The sequence below is a fragment of the Tenrec ecaudatus genome, chromosome 4 (genome assembly GCF_050624435.1).
Source record: "Tenrec ecaudatus isolate mTenEca1 chromosome 4, mTenEca1.hap1, whole genome shotgun sequence".
NCBI lineage: Eukaryota > Metazoa > Chordata > Mammalia > Afrosoricida > Tenrecidae > Tenrec > Tenrec ecaudatus.
In genome coordinates this window covers 198,848,951-198,869,083 of record NC_134533.1, presented here as the reverse complement: position 1 = coordinate 198,869,083, position 20,133 = coordinate 198,848,951, and the positions used below count along the sequence as shown (strand labels likewise).

Here is a 20,133-nt window from a genome sequence, read left to right as displayed (position 1 = left end):
GACACCTGCTGGGGCAGTTGTACTCTGTGCATCACTGGGAACCGACTTGGGGGCAGTGGGTTTGGTTTACGTGCAGTTCATCTGTACGGCTGGAGTTGTTCGTTGCACTGTGCCCCGATTTTCTGCTTACCTGTGCCCCACCCGCTGCCGACGGTGACTGCACATCCCTGTTTCTCTTTCCCTGCACCCCCACAGCCCCCAGCACGGAGCCCCTTATCGTCATGGCTTCTGAGCCTTTCTGGGAAATGAACGAGTGCTGGGTCTTTCGTGCTCCTCTGTCATCAAAGCTGTCTTCTTGTCTTTGGAACACGTGTCACCGCAGCGCCTGTTCAGAACCGGGCTGTTCGAGCGGGCTCCTGTCCTTACCTGTCTCCCTCTCATCTTCTGGAAGCGGGCGATGGTGTCGCTGATGGTGTAGACCCGCACGTGGCCCATGTGCAGCTTGCCAGATGGGTACGGGAACATGGAGAGCATGTAAAACTTGGGCTTTGATCTCTAGGAGGGAATGGCAAGCCAATTAGCTTTCCTTGAGCATTTGTCAGGAACTCTGCAAGCACAGCACACCGGGAAACTGTATTCGGGGCAGCAATTTAACATTTTCACAGCCCCTTAAAAACTAACCAACAATAGCATTTTAAAACACCCTGTTTTTATCATAAGATGAACTGATAACATGTCAGAAGTCAAAATTAAAGCAAAACCTTACTGCCACCTGGTCGATTCTGACCCAGAGTGACCTGAGAGGGCAGGGTGGACCTGCCCCGAGGGTTCTGAGGCTGTAACTTGGCGGGAGTGGAAAGCCTCATCTTTCTCCACAGGAGCTGCCTGTGATTTCCAACTGCTGGCCGTGGTTAGCAGCCCCCTGTGGAACTGCTCCAAATTAAAGCAAAAGAATGTGCCAAACGCCACCAAACAACCTCAGAGTACAAGTACTCAGACATCTTCTTAATCTTCTCATTTGTTTCCATTCAAAATAAAAACTTTCTTTCAGACAGCGTCGATCCAGGTCTGCGAGAACTGTCGGGCCTCTTTCTTTCTAAGGAAGCTCCAACCCACATCACCAGACAACTCAAGCAGACAACAGCTGAATCACCCAGAGAGAACAGCCCTAAAATGGGCCCCTTCCTACACCCCCCGCAGCCTCACTCAGGCTTGGACTGAGCTGCGATGACAGCAGGATGCCTGGGCCTCAGTTTGGGGCCCGAGTTTCCCTTAGGTATCAGGAGCTTGTCTTTCACAAAGAGGAGGCCGGAGACAAGAACGTCGAGGTAGTGACGTGAAGGGAGGGGCTTTGTTCTTCTGGGGATGGTGCATAGGCCACCTCGGACCCAGATGGTGGGCTCCCCAGCTTCCCTGAGAAACATAAGCAATACTGCACATGTGTCTGAGCAGCAGGCCTTTCTGGATCACTGGCTGTCAGTCACTTCGTGTGTCCACAGGTAACACGGGGAAGGTCGTCATGACTGGTGCCAGGAGGGCGGACGACTCTAAAGAAAAGGTAGCATTGACTCCATTCCATGCAGCAGGGCCTGCAGTTCAAGGGCACAGCCTAGGTCGTGGCCATCTCGCTCTGCACCCCCAGTTAGGGTTTGGTGACTGTAGGCTGTGTGTCGGCCTTTGTGCCCCAAAAGGTTTATAACAGGTTCCTTAGGAGCACTTTATTACAGAAACCAAACATCTTGAACCTTGACCCAGCGACAGGTCCATTCCCCCAAAACTAGGGGTCTTCTGAGTATGCTCAGACTCCAGGTGAACCCCCCTCCCCAGAGGTATCAGAGTAGAACTGTGCTCTGCAGGGTTTCCAGGGGCTGGTTTCAGAAGCAGGTTGCCAGGCCTTTCTTGTGAGCTACCTCAGGGCAGACTCGAACCCACTGATGCATCTGAGCGCATGAACCATGTGTGACCTCCTGCCTACCCCTTAGCGCTCTGAAATCCTCCCCTTGGGGTCCTCTGAAGAGAGGAAGAGCAATTGGTAATGCTCCGTTTCCCTCTGCGATTATCAACATTTGTTATTTTCTCCTCCCTCCTTCCACATTTTTTTCCTCTCTGCCTCTCCTTTTCTTCCCAGAGTTTTACTTGAAGACTTTGCTTGCTCCCAAAGCAAGGAAAGCAAGTTTGAAGCAGAAAATTCACAGCTCTTCCCTTCCGGGTGTTTGTGCTGGGGGTACGGGGAGAGGCGTCTGTCTGCTCAGTGTTTGCTATTGCTGGCCTGCTGCCCAGCCGACTCCAACTCCATGACAGAGTAGAACTGTCCCAGGGGGTTGTCTGGGCTGCCATCTTCTATGGGAACGAATCACCATGTCTCTCTCCTGCTCAGCCACCGGTGGGGTGGGTTTGAACTGCCAAGTGCTTAATTAACCACGGCACCACCAGGCTCTGTGATCGTGCACAGAGCACCTACAATTAGGGGGTAGAACAAAACCAGAGATCAGCTGTGCCCACATTTCCTTTAAGTCATTCATTTAACTTCCTCCATTAATTAAATTAAACCTAAAACAGAGCCGCTAATAAGTAGCAAAATAGACTAGAGCAGTGTGGGAAACAGAAGGATTTCTCCCAAGCTGTCTCCCCCAAATATATGCCAAACTTAGCTGCTTGCGAATGACTATACACTTGGAGGTCATCAGGAGTAGATCAGGGGTCATTCTCCCTAAGAGCTATCAGCCATCTAGAGCAAGCAGACACCACTGTTTATCCCACAAGTAGGGTCCATTCCCTTCTGATAAGGATACTAGTTGTCTGTTTCCTTGTAGGAGACCCCAGAGAGGTCAAACCCGTCCAAGGATGACCAAGGTTAGGCTGCCATCCTAAATCTAGGATCCGCCCATCTTGTCACATGTATACCCCCAGTCCCTCCTCTTCCTATTGCGTGTATGTCCCTAGACCACCCCCTCTCATTGCTCTATAATCTATAGCACAGCCCCTTCCTGTGATGTATGTCCTCACCTGTAATTAGCGGGCTTGCATGTCCCCAGAGAATATAAAAGCCTGGGCTAGCATTAAAGATTCTCTCCCTCCATGTGGACCATCAGCGGGGCTGAGGTGAGCATGCTACCATGAACCGTGTCTGACTCCATTTATTTCAATACTTCTCTTCTATCTTTCATGCTCTCTATAACTTTACTGTGACCTTTACTTATTATCGCTGTACAACTGCGCCTACCAGACCCGTAATGATGTGTTAGGGGCTGACTTCCTCTCACAGAGCAGTTGTTATCGACTTTCCTAATGCTGCGACCCTTTCATACAGTTCCTCATGTTGTGGTGACCCCCAACCATAAAATTATTTTCGTTGCTACTTCATAACTGTCATTTTGCTACTGTTATGAATCGGGCGACCCCTGTGAAAGGGTCATTTCACTCCCAAAGGGGTCATGACCCACAGGTTGAGAACTGTTGCACTAGAGGAAGGCCCTTTCTCTGTAGTTCATCCTAGAAAAAGTACCCCCCTCTACACACACACACACACACACACACACACACTCTGCCAAGGAGTCTGGGCAGTCTCATCGAGACCTCCTAGGACAGGGTAGAATTGTCTACACACACACACACACACACACACACTCTCTCTCTCTCTCTCTCTGTCTGTCTGTCTGTCTGTCTGTCTGTCTGTCTGTCGAGGAGTCTGGACAGTCTCATCGAGACCCCCTAGGGCAGGGTAGAATTACCTGCCTCTGTGGGTTTCCGAGACTGTAACTCTTGACAGAGCAGAAAGCCTCATCTTTTGTTCAGAGTGGCTGCAGGTTTCGAACTGTTGACCTTGTTGTTAGCAGCCCAATACAGCCCGACGGTGAAGCACTTTGCTGCTAACGGAAAAGCTGTCAGTTTGCACCCAGCCTGAGGCTTCCTCCAAGGGAGAAAAGACCTAGTTTTACTCTGCTCCCAAGCAGTCGACAGCCTGGGAAACCCCATGGGGCAGCTCTGCTCTGTCACAGGGGTCCCTGTCAAGTCCCCCAGAGCCTCCTCAGGACAAAGACCTGCTGATGCGCCTCTGTAGGGTCAGCCACCAGAACCCCTGTGGAGCACAGTCCTGCTCTGACACACATCTGAGATCAGGACAAATGGGCCCCGTCCCTGAGCAAGACATCATCCATCAGGGCTTCAAAAGCTCCCCGCCTTCAGCCTCGCTCTCCTGCCTCACAGAGGCGCACCCGCTGGGACCTCTGGTTCATCTAACACCTCTGTTGTTGTAAAATGTCCTCAGCCACATTTTCTCCTTTGCTTTTCAGAACCGTTTGGCGAGATAAACCAGCCAGCCATGCACACTTAACAATAAGAGCCGCGGATGGGAGGGAAACGGCATGAACGCCTGCACACTGATGTCCTGCGGTGGCTCTGCCAGGGGGATGGGCCCCAGACCCCAAAGCCCTCTAGCGCATGCTCTGCCTGGCCGACTCCAAGTCCACCCAGAACTGGGGAATCACTCCCTTCAGCTATTTCCCCACTTATTGAAGCACAGTTTATTTCTATCTACTTCAGTTTTCTTTTTTAAACGAACAGTAAGTCCAAAAGTCAGTAAGTTACAACTTCAAAATGCTTGGAAGTCTTTACATGATCATCCAAACCCCAACAGCAGTAGCAACAAGAACAACAGAGAGAGAGAGAGAGAGAGAGAGAGAGAGAGAGAGAGAGAGAGAGAGAGAGCTTTTCTTTTATTCTCCTTACTCAGAATCAAACTGTTCCCTACAGTTGGCTTCCAATATACACGTAGGTAAATTAGGTTGGTCACATTGACGTGAAGGCTTGTTACTTCCTAATAAGGTCAAAGTCAGTTGCTATGCATTCGTTCAAACCTCATTTTCGTGTCTGTTATGCGCGACCTTTCTCTCACTACCAGATCTCCTTCCTAACAGATGCCAAAATCCATCCTTCAGTTTAACACAATTTTTATCACACATTTCTCACGTTTTTACAAGGACCAGCCTGATAGCAGAAGGCATGCCTCCGACACTCGGGATCAGGAGCGGGAAGAGGGGGTTCTAGCGCAGTGCATCGCACGGGTGGTGAAGTGTGAGCCTCTCACCGCAAGGTGAGCGTGATTCAAACTCACCCTCGGGGTAGCTCAGAAGAAAGACCTGGCGACCAGCTTCTGAAATCCTGTGGAGAAACCACACCACTCTCCTCTGCACCCACAGGGGTCACCGTAAGTCAGTGGACTTGACAGTAACTCACAGGCAACAATCAGCCGCGAAGTGAGGTTTCTGATGGTTAGCCTCACACAACTGCCCGTCTCTGGACAAATCACTTTAATTCACATGGATTGTCTGGGTCCACAGGTTCCCAAACTTACTTGACCTGCTGACATCACCTTCTCGGGCAGGGGTGGGGTGGGGGGAGATGCAGTGGCTCCCCTGGCAATCACAAAGGATTACACTCATGGCCCACAATCCAGGATAGAGTACAGGTATCTTGCCCGGCACACACGTTCTGCCGCCCCATTGTTTCCCAGCAGGGCAGTACTGCCCACTCTGGGGAAGATGGCCTGGATGGTGGGTTGGTAACCAGTCCAGAAGGAAAGTCTGAATCGGAAAGTAAATCCCTATCACATCCATGTCCTGAAACAGGTGGCACCTACCACTTGTCACTCTGACCCAGGTCAAGAGGAAAGGCTCAGCATGCTCAAGACAAGACGCCCAGCAGGACACTGGCAGTAGCCAGATACCCAGGACAGGTCATTCAGGTTGAGCTGGCGCAAGAGGCTCACGAGCCCACTAGGCTGAGCTAAGCTGCCAGGTTAGAGCCCAGGCCCTGAACACAGTAGCTGCAAGGCTGGGACACCCAAACCAGTGGGCAGGGCAGGGTTGGAGGCCAGGGTGACAGAGAGGAAGGGCAGGCACTTCTCAGAATACACGGCTTCAACGTTATTCCACTGAGGACCCCAGCTCCAGAGCTGACCCTGCCAGATCCCTAGGAGCTTGCCCCACCAGACACTGGGCCACGGCTCCTGCTTGGGTAGGTTTCCCCCGGAAACGTGGCTTCAGAGGCCTGGGGCAGTGCCTTCCACACACAGCAGTCACAGCCATGTACACTGGCGCCTCACTGGGAAAGGGGATTCTCAGCACGGTCCTCCTGTCACCTCCGTTCCCCTCACGGGTGCCCTGAGGAGGCAGGGCAGGCAGGTGACCACCCTCCAGGAGGAAACCAGGGATGGGCTCCAAGGGCACATGCTTAGCAAGTTCCTGAACTCCGACAGCCCGTCCACCGTCCTCTTTGCCATGGGATACTCACGTCGGCATCGGGACTCTCGGAGACCTGCTCTTTGACCTGGCGCTGCCACCACTTCTCCACGTCCTTCCTTGTCTGCAGGGTGTACTCTTTGGGCCACTCTCCCGTGGCACTGTAAATGCCTCGGGCACACCCCGGCAGCACTCTTGTGTCCCACGTAGTGACCACAGGCCCGCCAGTGAGCTGCCTTTTCAGAAGAGAGGCATAAAAGCCAAGCCTCGGCCACGCGGGGGCCATTCTTCAGAAAGCAGGGAGGCCCTGAAAGAGGACAAAACACAACCTGGCACACTGTCGCCGCCAGCCCCTGGTGGTGCGTGCCCCACCGACGCCCCCCCCCATGCTTTCCTCTTCCTCCCCAGAGATGTCCCTCCGTGAGAGCTATACACACATATCCCAGGGGGAAAAATGAAGGGGGGGCAGCACCCCCTCAACCTCCAGACACAAGCCCCACAGAGGGACTAGGAGAGGCCATCATGTGGCCGCTCCTGCCACAGCTTCCCACAGGAGGCCACAGCCCCCCTCCTCCCCTTTCTCTTCAGGCCAGCTGAGGGCCTGTCTGGGAGGCCCCATGCCCCAACTCCTCCAGCTGGCCCAGGAGCTCCAAGCACGTCATGAAGGGAGGGGGCGGGCAGAGACTCAGCTATTATGAGCACCTTTCATGTGTACCAAGAGTGAGGTATAGGCTGGGTCAGGAAATAACCTAAACTTAGAAGAGTGTTTTTGTAAAACAGTTATAAATGTTAACGGAGTTCGCCTCTCTGGGGCGCCGTCTGCTACTTGGCCAAGACCCTTTAAGAAAAGCCCACCTGTTTTGTGCCAGGGGCCCCCGAACTCTCCCCTGGTTTGTTGGTTTGCTAGGAGCACTCACAGGCCTCAGCAGAGGTGGACGGTCCCCATGGTTACAAATGATGACAGCAAAAGGCAGTTGCTTTGTTCTTAGACGCTACTGAGTCCATCTCTGACTCAGAGGGACAGCATGCGCCAGAGCAGAGTGGCCCCACAGGGCTGCCTTGGCTGGAGATGGCCAGTTCTCGCTCCCGGCTACGTGGGTTCGGGGCAGCAACCTTTCAGTTAGCAGCCAGGCACAAGGTACACTGAAAAAGCAGCACAGAGGGGACGCTGGGTGGGACAAGTGCAAGCTTCCAAGTCCTCTCCCACACAGGACACATGTCATGTCCCCTGCAACAAGCTGGAGCAACATGTGTGAAGGTGGATACAATGGGGGGGGGCGGAGGGAGGAGGGAGGACCGGAGTCACCGTGTAGCACACATAGTTAAGCACTCAACTGCTAAGTGAAAGGTTGACAGTTCAAATCCACAGGTGCCTAAGAATTGCTGTGGTTCACAGCCATGAGCACCCAATGGACAAGCCGGGTCTACTCTGTAAACCTGGCCTTGCTGTGCACTGGATGGCCGCTGTGGTAACTGGTTTGGAATTTTGGGTTAATATCTGTCAGTGTCCCGTGGGCATGCTCTGCCCAGCAGGACACAAAGCGGGAGGGCAGCAGGTGCTCAAGCCAAGCCACGCTGTCGGGGCTAACGGTTTGGCCATGGCAGAGTACTCGGGTCCATGACGGCGCCGTGTCCTCCCAGACACCAGCCAGTGGCCAGCCTGGTCAACAGGTCTCTTTCAAGAACAGCAGACTTAGGCCTGCTGTGCTGTCACTGAACCAGCTATTGAGTTTAGAAGCATAAGCAGAGAGCAGACCAGCCTCTTTGCTCTAAATCAGGAGGCCTCAAACTACAGCCTGCCGAAGACACCTGCCGCTGCTGCCTGTCCTGCTTTAGCAGCCGACTTGTCCAGTGTGCATAGGAATTTGTTCATAGTTTTTCTTTAAAAAACTACAGTTCGGCCCTCCAACGGTCGGAGGGATAGTGAACTGGCTCCATTTACAAAGTTTGAGGACCCCTGCTCTAAATGTTCACACTAGCGGGTCATGGGATAGTCACTGATAGCAGTGTGGAGCCATTCAAAAAAGGGACTTCTCAATGACAAGAGACCTGCTTCCTTAAGCTTCGTGCAGAGTAGGGCTGGGAACAAGTGACACGCACACAATCAGCTGGGCTCCTGATTGTGTGTGTGACACACACACACACACACACACACACACATTTCCGAAGTGTATGCCAACAGAATGCTGCACTGAATCAATTTTAAAAATAGGTACCGCCTCACCCAGACGGCGCATCCTGCTCACAGAGGCTCACTCACATCACACAGTCCCACAGCAAGGCTCTAAAGACGCCAGTCCACTGTTAGGAAACAAAGTGTAACACTGACACAAACCGTATTCTAATGTTTCCATCACCCTACAGGAAAGGCCACAGGCTCTCCCACCTGTACAAGAGTCTCCAATAAGCTTTTCAGGAACCAGCTTTTTGTTTCTCATTTGTTTGTTTTTGGTGGAGGAGAAAGGAGTTTGCCTTTAATTTGGTAAATAGTTGATATAAGGCTACTTTAAAAATTCACTGCCATTGAGTCATTGTCAACTCATAGGGACCCTACAGGGTAGCGTAGAATTGCCCCTGTCCAAGATGTGCGGAGTAGAAAGCCTCATCTTTCCCACTCAAAGGGGCTGGTGATTTCGAACTGTTGACCTTGTGGTTAGCAGCTCAGCTCGTAATCACTACGCCACCAAGTCATGTGGCCCAAAACAGGAAGGAAAAAAAAAAGTAAGTCTCCTTCGTCCTGTTCCCCCCACCCCTGGTCATTATCTCTCCCCCTTGGAGACAGATGCTGCCAGGTGCTCCTATTCCCTTCCAGAGACATTCTATGCCTTTGCACAGACTATATTCCCTCACTATCTGCGGCTGCTCACATATATAAATAAGGAGGCTTCCAAACGTTTGTGGGAGGGGCGGAAAGCCATTATCTTTTAACTCCTTTTCCTTGCAAGCTTTTTGAAGCCCCCTGGGATGTGCACCAAGGAATGCCCAGTCGTCCTAACTCACTCACGTTAGCATCCTCAGTTCAGCGCTAGGCAAGGTGTGTCTCATTGTTACAGAGAAGGGCAGCACGCTCTCCAGCCAGCAGGGGGGAAGCGAGCCTGACTGAAACTAACAAAGCAAATGACCTGGCGCAGGGCTCAGAAGAAAATGTGAAACAAAATAAACACTTCAACCCCAATTCTTGGAGAGACTCTAGGAAACACTGTAGCCATGAAACAGAACAGAGGATAAGCCTGAAACTCTTGGGAATTAACAAAAATCCGGAAATTAGAGACCCAGCCTAGGAGAGTCTCAGGCTCCACGTGATTGGACTTTTCCAAAGAAAGTAGCAAAGCTGATCCCACCTTTCCAGAAGGCTTTTCCCTAGCCCAGAAGGCTTTTCTCCCTCAACCCTCTGCACTGTGCTTTCTGTCCTTCCTGTAAGACCTGCCCTCAAGCCTCACCTCATCAGGGAAGTCATTCCTGACCACCCATTTACAATAGTACCTTTTAGCCCGGAGGCCATCCAGAGCCCTGGTGGCATAGTGGATTATGCACTGGACAGTCAATCACAAAACCAGCAGTTCAAAACCACCAGCTGCTCTGTACGAGGAAAATGAGGCTTCCTACTCCCTTAAGGAGATTCTACCTGGACTACAGGGCCACTCTGAGTCAGAACTGACTCCGTGGCAGTGAGCTCTGTGAGTGAGCCTCTTATCCAGCTTCCCTCTTTGGGGTGTGCATCCTTCCTGGAAACCAACTTGCACAGTCAGCTGTTGACTTGCGTATCGTCCAGCTCCCCTATGTATCTAGCTGGGAGTGGGGGTCTTATTTATCTTGCACACTTCCATCAAGTTGAATCTGACTCAGAGACCCTATGGGACAGAGGGTTTCTGACCTGTAATCTTTCTGGGGGTAGAGCACCAGGTCTGTTCTCCCAAGGAGCAACACCGACCTGTGCACTTAACCACTGCCCCATCAGGATGCAGAGGGAGATGAGGCAGGATCGCCTGGAGGTGCTAAGGACCACTTGAAGTCTGTCATCCATGGCTGTCAGCCCATCCTTCTCTCTGGTCTCGGCATGGAACAGGCAGAGTTGGATTCTGCCAGGGGCAGGATTTTGCAAGGTGGGTGCCAGAGACAGGGAAGCGCAAAGGAGCCAGTGGAAACCAGGAGAGGTGGACAATGGAAATGGCTGGACAATGTACTGCTGGGTCGGCCAGAGATAAAGGATGGCTGGAGGGAGTTCTAGGCTGCTGGAGGGTGGTATACAATCCCAGGTCTGAGAAACTGGGGAGGCAACAGGAGAAGACAGGACAGAGAGAAGAGAAGGCAGTGAACAACTCCTGGGTAGGAGGCTTTCTGCCTCCCAGCTATGACAGGCCACCTGTGGGAGAAGTGCCAAGAACAAGTAGATTTTTTCCTTTTTAAAACAAAGGCAACCGAAAGCTTCCAAGGTAGCCGGGAATCTCAAGAGCAAAAACCCTAGAAGGGAGAAAGCGCCGTGGAGCAGGCCATGGAGGCCCTGGCTGTGTAAACGCTGCCGCAGGCTCAAATCCACAAAGCCAAGCTCACTGCCATCGAGGCCATTCCAGCGCAGAGGGACTTCGCAGGACATGGTAGAACTGCCCCTGTGGGTTTCCGAGACTGACTCTTTACGGGAGCAGTAGGCCTCGTCCTATTGTCTGTGGAGTGGGTGGTGGCCTCAAACTGCTGACCTTGTAGTTGGCAGCCCAGTGCGTAACCACTCCGAGGGGCCTGGGAAAGCAAGCAGGGATGTGGCGATGTTAACGGTCTAACAGAACCACGGAGCCCAAAAGGAGAGCTCCACCTGACAGCACAATCGGATTCGAGTCTCAGGGAATCAAGATCCTAGGGAGGAAATGCGAGGGGCCCAGAGAAACAACGCACTGCGTTTGCGCATCTTCTTGAGACCAAGAGGCAGAAATGCCACGCAAAAAAAAAAGAAATGCTAGTTCAGGACCTCATTCTGAATCAGGTCAAACCCTAACTGAATTAAGGTATGATTAACGGACTCCAATTCCCTCCCAGAAGCTCAGGAATCTACTCTCTGACAGAAATGAGGTTACCCAGAGCCTCTCCAATTTTTCATACACAATGTCTGGAATTCAATAAAAAATCTCCAGGCACAGCAAGAGAGGGGACGCACAGATGATTACAGACCCTTCACAGAATCTCCGAGCTGCTCCTGGTGGTAGGCCGATCACCACACACAGGCTGTACAATAGCTGGGCAACAAAACAGCTGACAAGACAGGGAATTTTACTGGAGAACTGAAATTCAGTTTTTTAAAAGTGGGGAGGCGGAGTGGGGGTTCTGGAGAGAAAGAGCAGCAGCGGAGGAAGGATGCGGAAGACGCAGCTGGAAGGCTGCGCACAAACGACCTGATGGAATTATGGAGCTGGACATTGTTGGGGGTGCTGATGGTGTTGTCTGCATTCATGGCTTTCGTATTATTTGGAGAACTTTTGTGTTTTAGCGCCATCTGTTAAATTATTTTTAGGTGAAAAATATGACGTCTCAAATGATGGCTGTACAATCACAGCAGAAGTAGCCCAGTCAACATCTTCACTAGTTCAGTCAGCACACATACTTCTGACTGAAAAATTAAAGCTGAGCCAACTTTCTGCTCAGAGGTTGCCAAAACTGTTATGGACCAGAGCAGAACTTTCTTTGTGTGTGTGTTAAATCATTGAATTTGGGGGGCTCTTATAACTATCACAATCCATCCATCCATCCATTAATTATGTCAAGCACATTTGTTGCCATCATTGATTTCAAAACATGCTTTTTCTATTTGAGCCCTTGGTATCAGCTCATTTCCGCCCCCTCCCTCATGAACCCTTGACAATTGATAAATTATTATTATTTTTTCATGTCTTACACTGACCGATGTCTCCCTTCACCCACTTTTCTGTTGTCCATCCCCCTGGGAGGGGGTTATATGTAAATCATTGTGATCAGTTCTCCCTTTCTACCCCACCTTGCCCTAACCCTCCTGGTTTGGCTACTCTCAGTATTGGTGCTGAGGGGTTAGTCCCAGCAGAGAAGAACGTTCTATGGAAATCTTAAAACAAGTGGGTTCTATATCCTGAAGATGTCTGAGAACTTCTAAGAGGTGATGAAACAGAGCTAAGCAGTGTGATGTCCAAGACAAAGAACACAATTACCAAGAGCTAAGTGATGACTCCAAGCAAGGGTCATCCTCAACCATCAGCCTCCATGACCCCAAGACCAAAATAACCAGATGGTGCTACCTCTCCCACGACCACCGCTCCTAGAGGGAGTGTATTCAGAAGGCCTGAATACAGTGGGAGAAAAACATGGAATCAAACTCAAAATCAAAAACGATCAGGTGGCTAGAGACTAATGGAACCCCCAAGACACCCTTCAGGTCTGGAAACAATTCACCTCATGGCTCAATTTTCAGCCAAACAACAGGCAGATCTATAACGAGAAGGGGCGGGAGGAGAACACTAGGGAGGTACACATTCCTTAGAATAATCAACCATTTGAGATAAAAAAGGAAACATTTACCCAAGGACCAAGTTTAGGCAGGTTAGGAAGGAAGGAGAAATGGAAAGAGGAAACAGAGGGGGGCTGGTGGGATAAATGGTGTTATATTGTAGGTTATAATCAACTGAACGAAACAAAATATGTTTGAATTGTTAAATGTAAAATGGATCATCTTTCTCTGTAAACCTTCACCTAAAGATTGTGACAAGTTTTGGCAGATGCCTACTTAACAGGTGGACCAAAGAATAATAATATCTGCTATGAAGAGAGTGTTTTGAGACAGGTATTCAAAGCGTTAGCGGAAGAACACCCAGGAAAGCTTCACCAAGAAGTCCTTCCTTCTCCACATCCACTAAGCACCTGCTCATTCCTCTCAGTAAAAAGGGCAGTTTCTTTTTTTTTTAATTAATAAATATTTTTATTGGGGCTCATACAACTCTTATCACAATCCATACATACATCAATTGAGCAAAGCACCCTTATACATTTGTTGCCCTCGTCACTCTTTTTTTTTCTTTTTTTTACATTTTATTAGGGACTCACACAACTCTTATCACAATCCATACATATAAACACATCAATTGTATAAAGCACATCCATACATTCCCTGCCCCAATCATTCTCAAAGCATTTGCTCTCCACTTAAGCCCTTTGCATCAGGTCCTCTTTTTTTTTTCCCCTCCCTCCCCGCTCCCCCTTCCCCCCTCCCAATGTGCCCTTGGTAATTTATACATCGTTATTTTGTCATTATCTTGCTCTATCCGGAGTCTCCCTACCCCCCTTTTCTGCCGTCCCTCTCCCAGTGAGGAGGTCACACGTGGACCCCTGTAATCAGTTCCCCCTTTCCAACCCACTCGCCCTCCACTCTCCCAGCATCCCCCCTCACACCCCTGGTCCTGAAGGTATCATCCACCCTGGATTCCCTGTGCCTCCAGCCCCCATATGCACCAGTGCACAACCTCTGTCCTATCCAGCCATGCAAGGTAGAATTCGGATCATGGTAGTTGGGGGGAGGAAGCATCCAGGACCCGGGGGAAAGCTGTGTTCTTCATCGGTACTACCTCGCACCCTCATTGACCCATCTCCTATCCTGAACCCCTCTGTGAGGGGATCTCCACTGGCCGACACATGGGCCTTGGGTCTCCACTCTGCACTTCCCCCTTCATTCAATATGGTATATATATACACACACACACACACACACACACACACACACATACACATATACACATATACATATATATACACACATATATATACATATACACACATATATACATATACACACACATATCTTTTTTTTTGCATGATGCCTTTATACCTGGTCCAAAAAGGGCAGTTTCTATGGTTAGGAACCCACTCTACAGATCTGGCTCCTTCAACTTCTTTTTGTTCTTTAATCCTAAAAAAAGTTCTTTAAAGGGCACCCATTTTTCTTCCGTTAACAATGGGAAAACAACAACAACACTTCACCGACAAGGTTAAATTCCCGGAACCCTCAGTGGTTTAGGGATCCACTAACTGGCTGGTATCATTACTCGCGAAAGTGGCTTGGCCTCGGAACAGGTGGTGGACTAAAGTTTACAACGAAACCAAACGGTTCTTTTGATTCTGCTTTTCCATGAACTTTTTTCTTCTTCTTTTACATTTTATTAGGGACTCATACAACTCTTATCACAATCCACACATATACACACATCAATTGTATAAAGCACATCCATACATTCCCTGCCCCAATCATTCTCAAAGCACCTGCTCTCCACCCAAGCCCCTTGCATCAGGTCCTCTTTTTTTTCCCCTCCCTCCCCATTCCCCCCTCCCTCATGTGCCCTTGGTAATTTATACATCGTTATTTTGTCATATCTTGCCCTATCCGGAGTCTCCCTTCCCCCCTTCTCTGCCGTCCATCTCCCAGGGAAGAGGTCACATGTGGATCCTTGTAATCAGTTCCCCCTTTCCAACCCACTCACCCTCCACTCTCCCAGCATCGCCCCTCACACCCTTGGTCCTGAAGGTATCATCCACCCTGGATTCCCTGTGCCTCCAGCCCCCACATGCACCAGTGTACAACCTCTGTCCTATCCAGCCCTGCAAGGTAGAATTCGGATCATGGTAGTTGGGGGGAGGAAGCATCCAGGATCTGGGGGAAAGCTGTGTTCTTCATTGATACTACCTCACACCCTAATTAACCCATCTCCTCTCCTAAACCCCTCTATGAGGGGATCTCCATTGGCCGACACATGGGCCTTGGGTCTCCACTCTGCACTTCCCCCTTCATTCAACATGGTATATATATATATATATACACACACACACACATATACACACATATATATATCTTTTTTTTTTTTTGCATGATGCCCTATACCTGGTCCCTTTGGCACCTCGTAATCACACTGGCTGGTGTGCTTCTTCCATGTGGGCTTTGTTGCTTCTGAGCTAGATGGCTGCTTGTTCACCTTCAAGCCTTTAAGACCCCAGACACTATCTCTTTTGATAGCTGGGCACCATCAGCTTTCTTCACCACATTTGCTTATGCACCCATTTGTCTTCAGCGATCCAAGCATGGAGGTGTGCAGTCAATGATATGATTTTTTTGTTCCATGAACTTTTTTTGAAGTCCTTTCATATTTTCCTCTTCCTGCCACAGTTGAATAAGTAATAAGGGAGAATACTTACACTCATTTGCATGTGAAATCAAATGGAAAGCAGTAACTCCAAGAACCAGACCAAAAGCTTAGGGGTAGTGTTAGTGGGGGAGGAACAGATCAGACAAAGAGGGGGAGGCAGGGAATGGGGTGGGGGGTGATGATGTCACACAACCCAAAGAAGGCCGTCAGTGTCTCTGAACAGCACAAGCAGAAATTGTGCAGGGGGTGCATGCTTGGCTGTATAGATTCTCAATAAAATATATAAAATTAAGGTTTAGAAATGAATAAAGGACTTACTTTAAAAGAATAAACCACAGGTACCACGACAATCCAGTCAAGGACACAATAGAAGGTTCCTGTAATAATGGGAGAAAAAAATGTAGACCAAGGCTCAAATTCGTAAAACAAGGGCCAACCTGACAAGGGGAACCCTGAGACTATTGCCTGCCAACCAAAAGATCAGACTGTGCCTTCCAGTTAATGCCAACTCAACCAACCTGACAAGGGGAACCCCTGAGACTATTGCCTGCCAACCAAAAGATCAGACTCAGTGCCTTCCAGTTAATGCCAACTCAACCAACCTGACAAGGGGAACCCCTGAGACTATTGCCTGCCAACCAAAAGATCAGACTCAGTGCCTTCCAGTTAATGCCAACTCAACCAACCTGACAAGGGGAGCCCCTGAGACTATTGCCTGCCAACCAAAAGATCAGACTCAGTGCCTTCCAGTTAATGCCAACTCAACCAACCTGACAAGGGGAGCCCCTGAGACTATTGCCTGCCAACCAAAAGATCAGACTCAGTGCCTTCCAGTTAATGCCAACTCAACCAACCTGACAAGGGGAGCCCCTGAGACTATTGCCTGCCAACCAAAAGATCAGACTCAGTGCCTTCCAGTTAATGCCAACTCAACCAACCTGACAAGGGGAACCCCTGAGACTATTGCCTGCCAACCAAACGATCAGACTCAGTGCCTTCCAGTTAATGCCAACTCAACCAACCTGACAAGGGGAACCCCTGAGACTATTGCCTGCCCAACCAAACGATCAGACTCAGTGCCTTCCAGTTAATGCCAACTCAACCAACCTGACAAGGGGAACCCCTGAGACTATTGCCTGCCCAACCAAAAGATCAGACTCAGTGCCTTCCAGTTAATGCCAACTCAACCAACCTGACAAGGGGAACCCCTGAGACTATTGCCTGCCCAACCAAACGATCAGACTCAGTGCCTTCCAGTTAATGCCAACTCAACCAACCTGACAAGGGGAACCCCTGAGACTATTGCCTGCCCAACCAAACGATCAGACTCAGTGCCTTCCAGTTAATGCCAACTCAACCAACCTGACAAGGGGAACCCCTGAGACTATTGCCTGCCCAACCAAACGATCAGACTCAGTGCCTTCCAGTTAATGCCAACTCAACCAACCTGACAAGGGGAACCCCTGAGACTATTGCCTGCCCAACCAAACGATCAGACTCAGTGCCTTCCAGTTAATGCCAACTCAACCAACCTGACAAGGGGAACCCCTGAGACTATTGCCTGCCAACCAAAAGATCAGACTGTGCCTTCCAGTTAATGCCAACTCAACCAACCTGACAAGGGGAACCCCTGAGACTATTGCCTGCCAACCAAAAGATCAGACTCAGTGCCTTCCAGTTAATGCCAACTCAACCAACCTGACAAGGGGAGCCCCTGAGACTATTGCCTGCCAACCAAAAGATCAGACTCAGTGCCTTCCAGTTAATGCCAACTCAACCAACCTGACAAGGGGAGCCCCTGAGACTATTGCCTGCCAACCAAAAGATCAGACTCAGTGCCTTCCAGTTAATGCCAACTCAACCAACCTGACAAGGGGAGCCCCTGAGACTATTGCCTGCCAACCAAAAGATCAGACTCAGTGCCTTCCAGTTAATGCCAACTCAACCAACCTGACAAGGGGAACCCCTGAGACTATTGCCTGCCAACCAAACGATCAGACTCAGTGCCTTCCAGTTAATGCCAACTCAACCAACCTGACAAGGGGAACCCCTGAGACTATTGCCTGCCCAACCAAACGATCAGACTCAGTGCCTTCCAGTTAATGCCAACTCAACCAACCTGACAAGGGGAACCCCTGAGACTATTGCCTGCCCAACCAAAAGATCAGACTCAGTGCCTTCCAGTTAATGCCAACTCAACCAACCTGACAAGGGGAACCCCTGAGACTATTGCCTGCCCAACCAAACGATCAGACTCAGTGCCTTCCAGTTAATGCCAACTCAACCAACCTGACAAGGGGAACCCCTGAGACTATTGCCTGCCCAACCAAACGATCAGACTCAGTGCCTTCCAGTTAATGCCAACTCAACCAACCTGACAAGGGGAACCCCTGAGACTATTGCCTGCCCAACCAAACGATCAGACTCAGTGCCTTCCAGTTAATGCCAACTCAACCAACCTGACAAGGGGAACCCCTGAGACTATTGCCTGCCCAACCAAACGATCAGACTCAGTGCCTTCCAGTTAATGCCAACTCAACCAACCTGACAAGGGGAACCCCTGAGACTATTGCCTGCCCAACCAAACGATCAGACTCAGTGCCTTCCAGTTAATGCCAACTCACAGCGCCTCTTTGGGACAGGCCACAACTGCTCCAGTGATTTTCCAACCCTGTAACTTTATGGGAGCAAAAAGCAGGGCCCTTCTCCCTAGGAGCCTATTGACCTGGAGGGCCCTGTTTATCTGGAGCGGAAGCTACTCCAGGTCACCTTTCAGTCAAATAACAGGTTGGCCTCTAAAATATATTTAACACAGGTGAGAAATGTGCTCCTTTAAACAACCAACTAAATAAACTCCACCCAGGCTAAAGATGAGCAGGCAAGGAGGGGCAGGGGCATTGGGTGGATGGCCGGGTGGAAATGGTGAGTGCGCTCACATTATTCGACTACTGAAATCGATTTTCCAGTGCAATTCGTGCAAGAATGGTTGAATGGTAATCTAACTGGCTGAGAAATATTTCACCTAAGACACAATAAAATATTAAACGCGGAGTAGAAGGGGTCCCAAGGCGGCCATCTTTGGGGAAGCAAGTGGGCACACCCTCCGCCCTAAGAGTGGCTGCAAGGGTCTAACGCCCAACCTTTCCATTTGCAGCCAAGGGCTTTTGACCGCATCACTAGGGCTCTGAAGGGGGCCTTACACACTTTGGTTAAGTTTCTGTTCTGACTCTACGTTGACACCTCCATTGATCATTTGCCATTTTAACTTGTATCAAAACAGTGGAAACTCTGGTCTACCTAGGAAACGGAGTGGAAATCTGGTGAATGAGCTGCCTTCTAGGCTCTTAGCTCTGTTTCCTTCTAGACCCTCCTGGGCCCATCTCTGGGCCCCTCTTTGTACAGCAGCACCCAAACCCTGGCCAACTCGGCCTCCCCTGGTGGCAAGGAGCACCGGCTTCATCCCAGGGCTCTGTGTCCAGTCCCAAGAAGGAGCTGAGGAAGGGTGACTTTCTTGGCTCTTGTCATCCTTTCCTTACATGCAGGGAGTCTAGTCTTCTCTTCCACCTCCTTACAAAGGATCACGCCCCCTGCCCTGACTCCACCCCACCAACCAGGGCTTACAATTAAGATAAGAGAATTATGCGGGTAGTAGCACGTGGCTTGGGGGAGGGGGGCGGTGTGTGGAGCCGAGGAATGGACTGGAAATCACAATCAAGTATGAACAGACAAATCTAGAAGGGACGGGTGAAGAACCAGAACAGGGACGAGAAGCACAGAAAGGCATTTATGTATGCTCCTTGCCCCAGAAAGAAAGAAAGAAAAAAGCATGCAAGAATGTATTTGGAAAAATTCATCTGAAAGACACCAGACCTTGTCACAAAACACATTGACTCTTGCAAATACTAACTGTTCCCTGTGTGACCTCACACAGAGGGCAGTCTTTGCAAGCCAGATCCCCAGCTCCAGGGAAAACGCGGCTCTCCGAGGCCGAGCACGTCTAAAAGATGGGGGCACAGAGATGGCCCCATGCTCAATGACCTTTCACCGGTTCCAAAACCTGGCCAAGGGACAGTGCGGGAGAACGTGTGTTCTTCCGGGAAGGCGCTCGGAGCTATCATCGAGGTCTGGGGCTCAAAGAACCTCAAGACCAAGGACTATTGAGTCTCTCCAATTCGGCAAGTGTACGGTCCCAGGACCCCCGAGCCCCGCCAGCCCAACCTTCCCTCCCCGAAGCCTCGAACCTTCTCGTTCGGACCGGGCCTCCAGGTGGTCCCGCTGCGCCCTGGCCAGGGGCTCACCTGCTCACACGCTGACCTGCGGCTCCTCCACGCCTCGGTCCTCGCCTTTAGCCCATCACGGCCCGGCCCGTCACCATGGGCGCCGCCATGTTGGCAGAACAACAACTTTATTGACAGAGGCCGCGGCAGACACAGACAGGCGGCGGGCGCCCCGCCCCCGGCTCTCGGAAGCCGCTGGGGCGGCGTGCTGGGTCCTAGCGCCCGCCTGCTACCTCGGCACCCTGTCTTGTGACCCAGGCTGCTTCCCCAGCGCTGGGCGTCTGGGGTTCTCTGTACACGCTGGGATCGATTTGTTTCCATGGAAGCAAATGTTTGAGAGCTCAATTGAGTTTTTCTTTTCTTTTTAAAAAAATCATTTTATTGGAGGCTTATACAACTCTGATCACAATCCATCCATTCATCCATTGTGTTAAGCACATTTGTACATCTGTGGCCATCATCATTCTGAAAACTTTTCCTTTCTGCTTGAGCCCTTGGTATCAGCTCCTCATTGTCCCCCTCCCTCCCCACGCC

The 20,133-nt window shown here is 50.5% G+C and overlaps 1 protein-coding gene across 5 annotated transcripts in view; it reads right to left on the bottom strand.

Moving 5' to 3' along the window:
- Positions 1–19,734, bottom strand: part of LARS2 (leucyl-tRNA synthetase 2, mitochondrial) — a 166,373-nt gene extending 146,639 nt beyond the window's left edge. Inside the window, exons 1-5 of one of the 5 annotated variants that reach the window (XM_075547224.1) lie at positions 19,564–19,734; positions 15,641–15,699; positions 7,097–7,322; positions 6,232–6,486; positions 367–495 (exon numbers count right to left, since the gene is read on the bottom strand). In XM_075547224.1, coding sequence (XP_075403339.1) covers positions 367–495; positions 6,232–6,465 — 363 coding nt within the window. In that variant the 5' untranslated portion in view covers positions 6,466–6,486; positions 7,097–7,322; positions 15,641–15,699; positions 19,564–19,734. The remainder of the gene's footprint in view (positions 1–366; positions 496–6,231; positions 6,487–7,096; positions 7,323–15,640; positions 15,700–19,563) is intronic. The other 4 variants (XM_075547225.1, XM_075547223.1, XM_075547222.1 and 1 more) reach the window with 4 other exon arrangements.
- Positions 19,735–20,133: the final 399 nt, after the last annotated feature.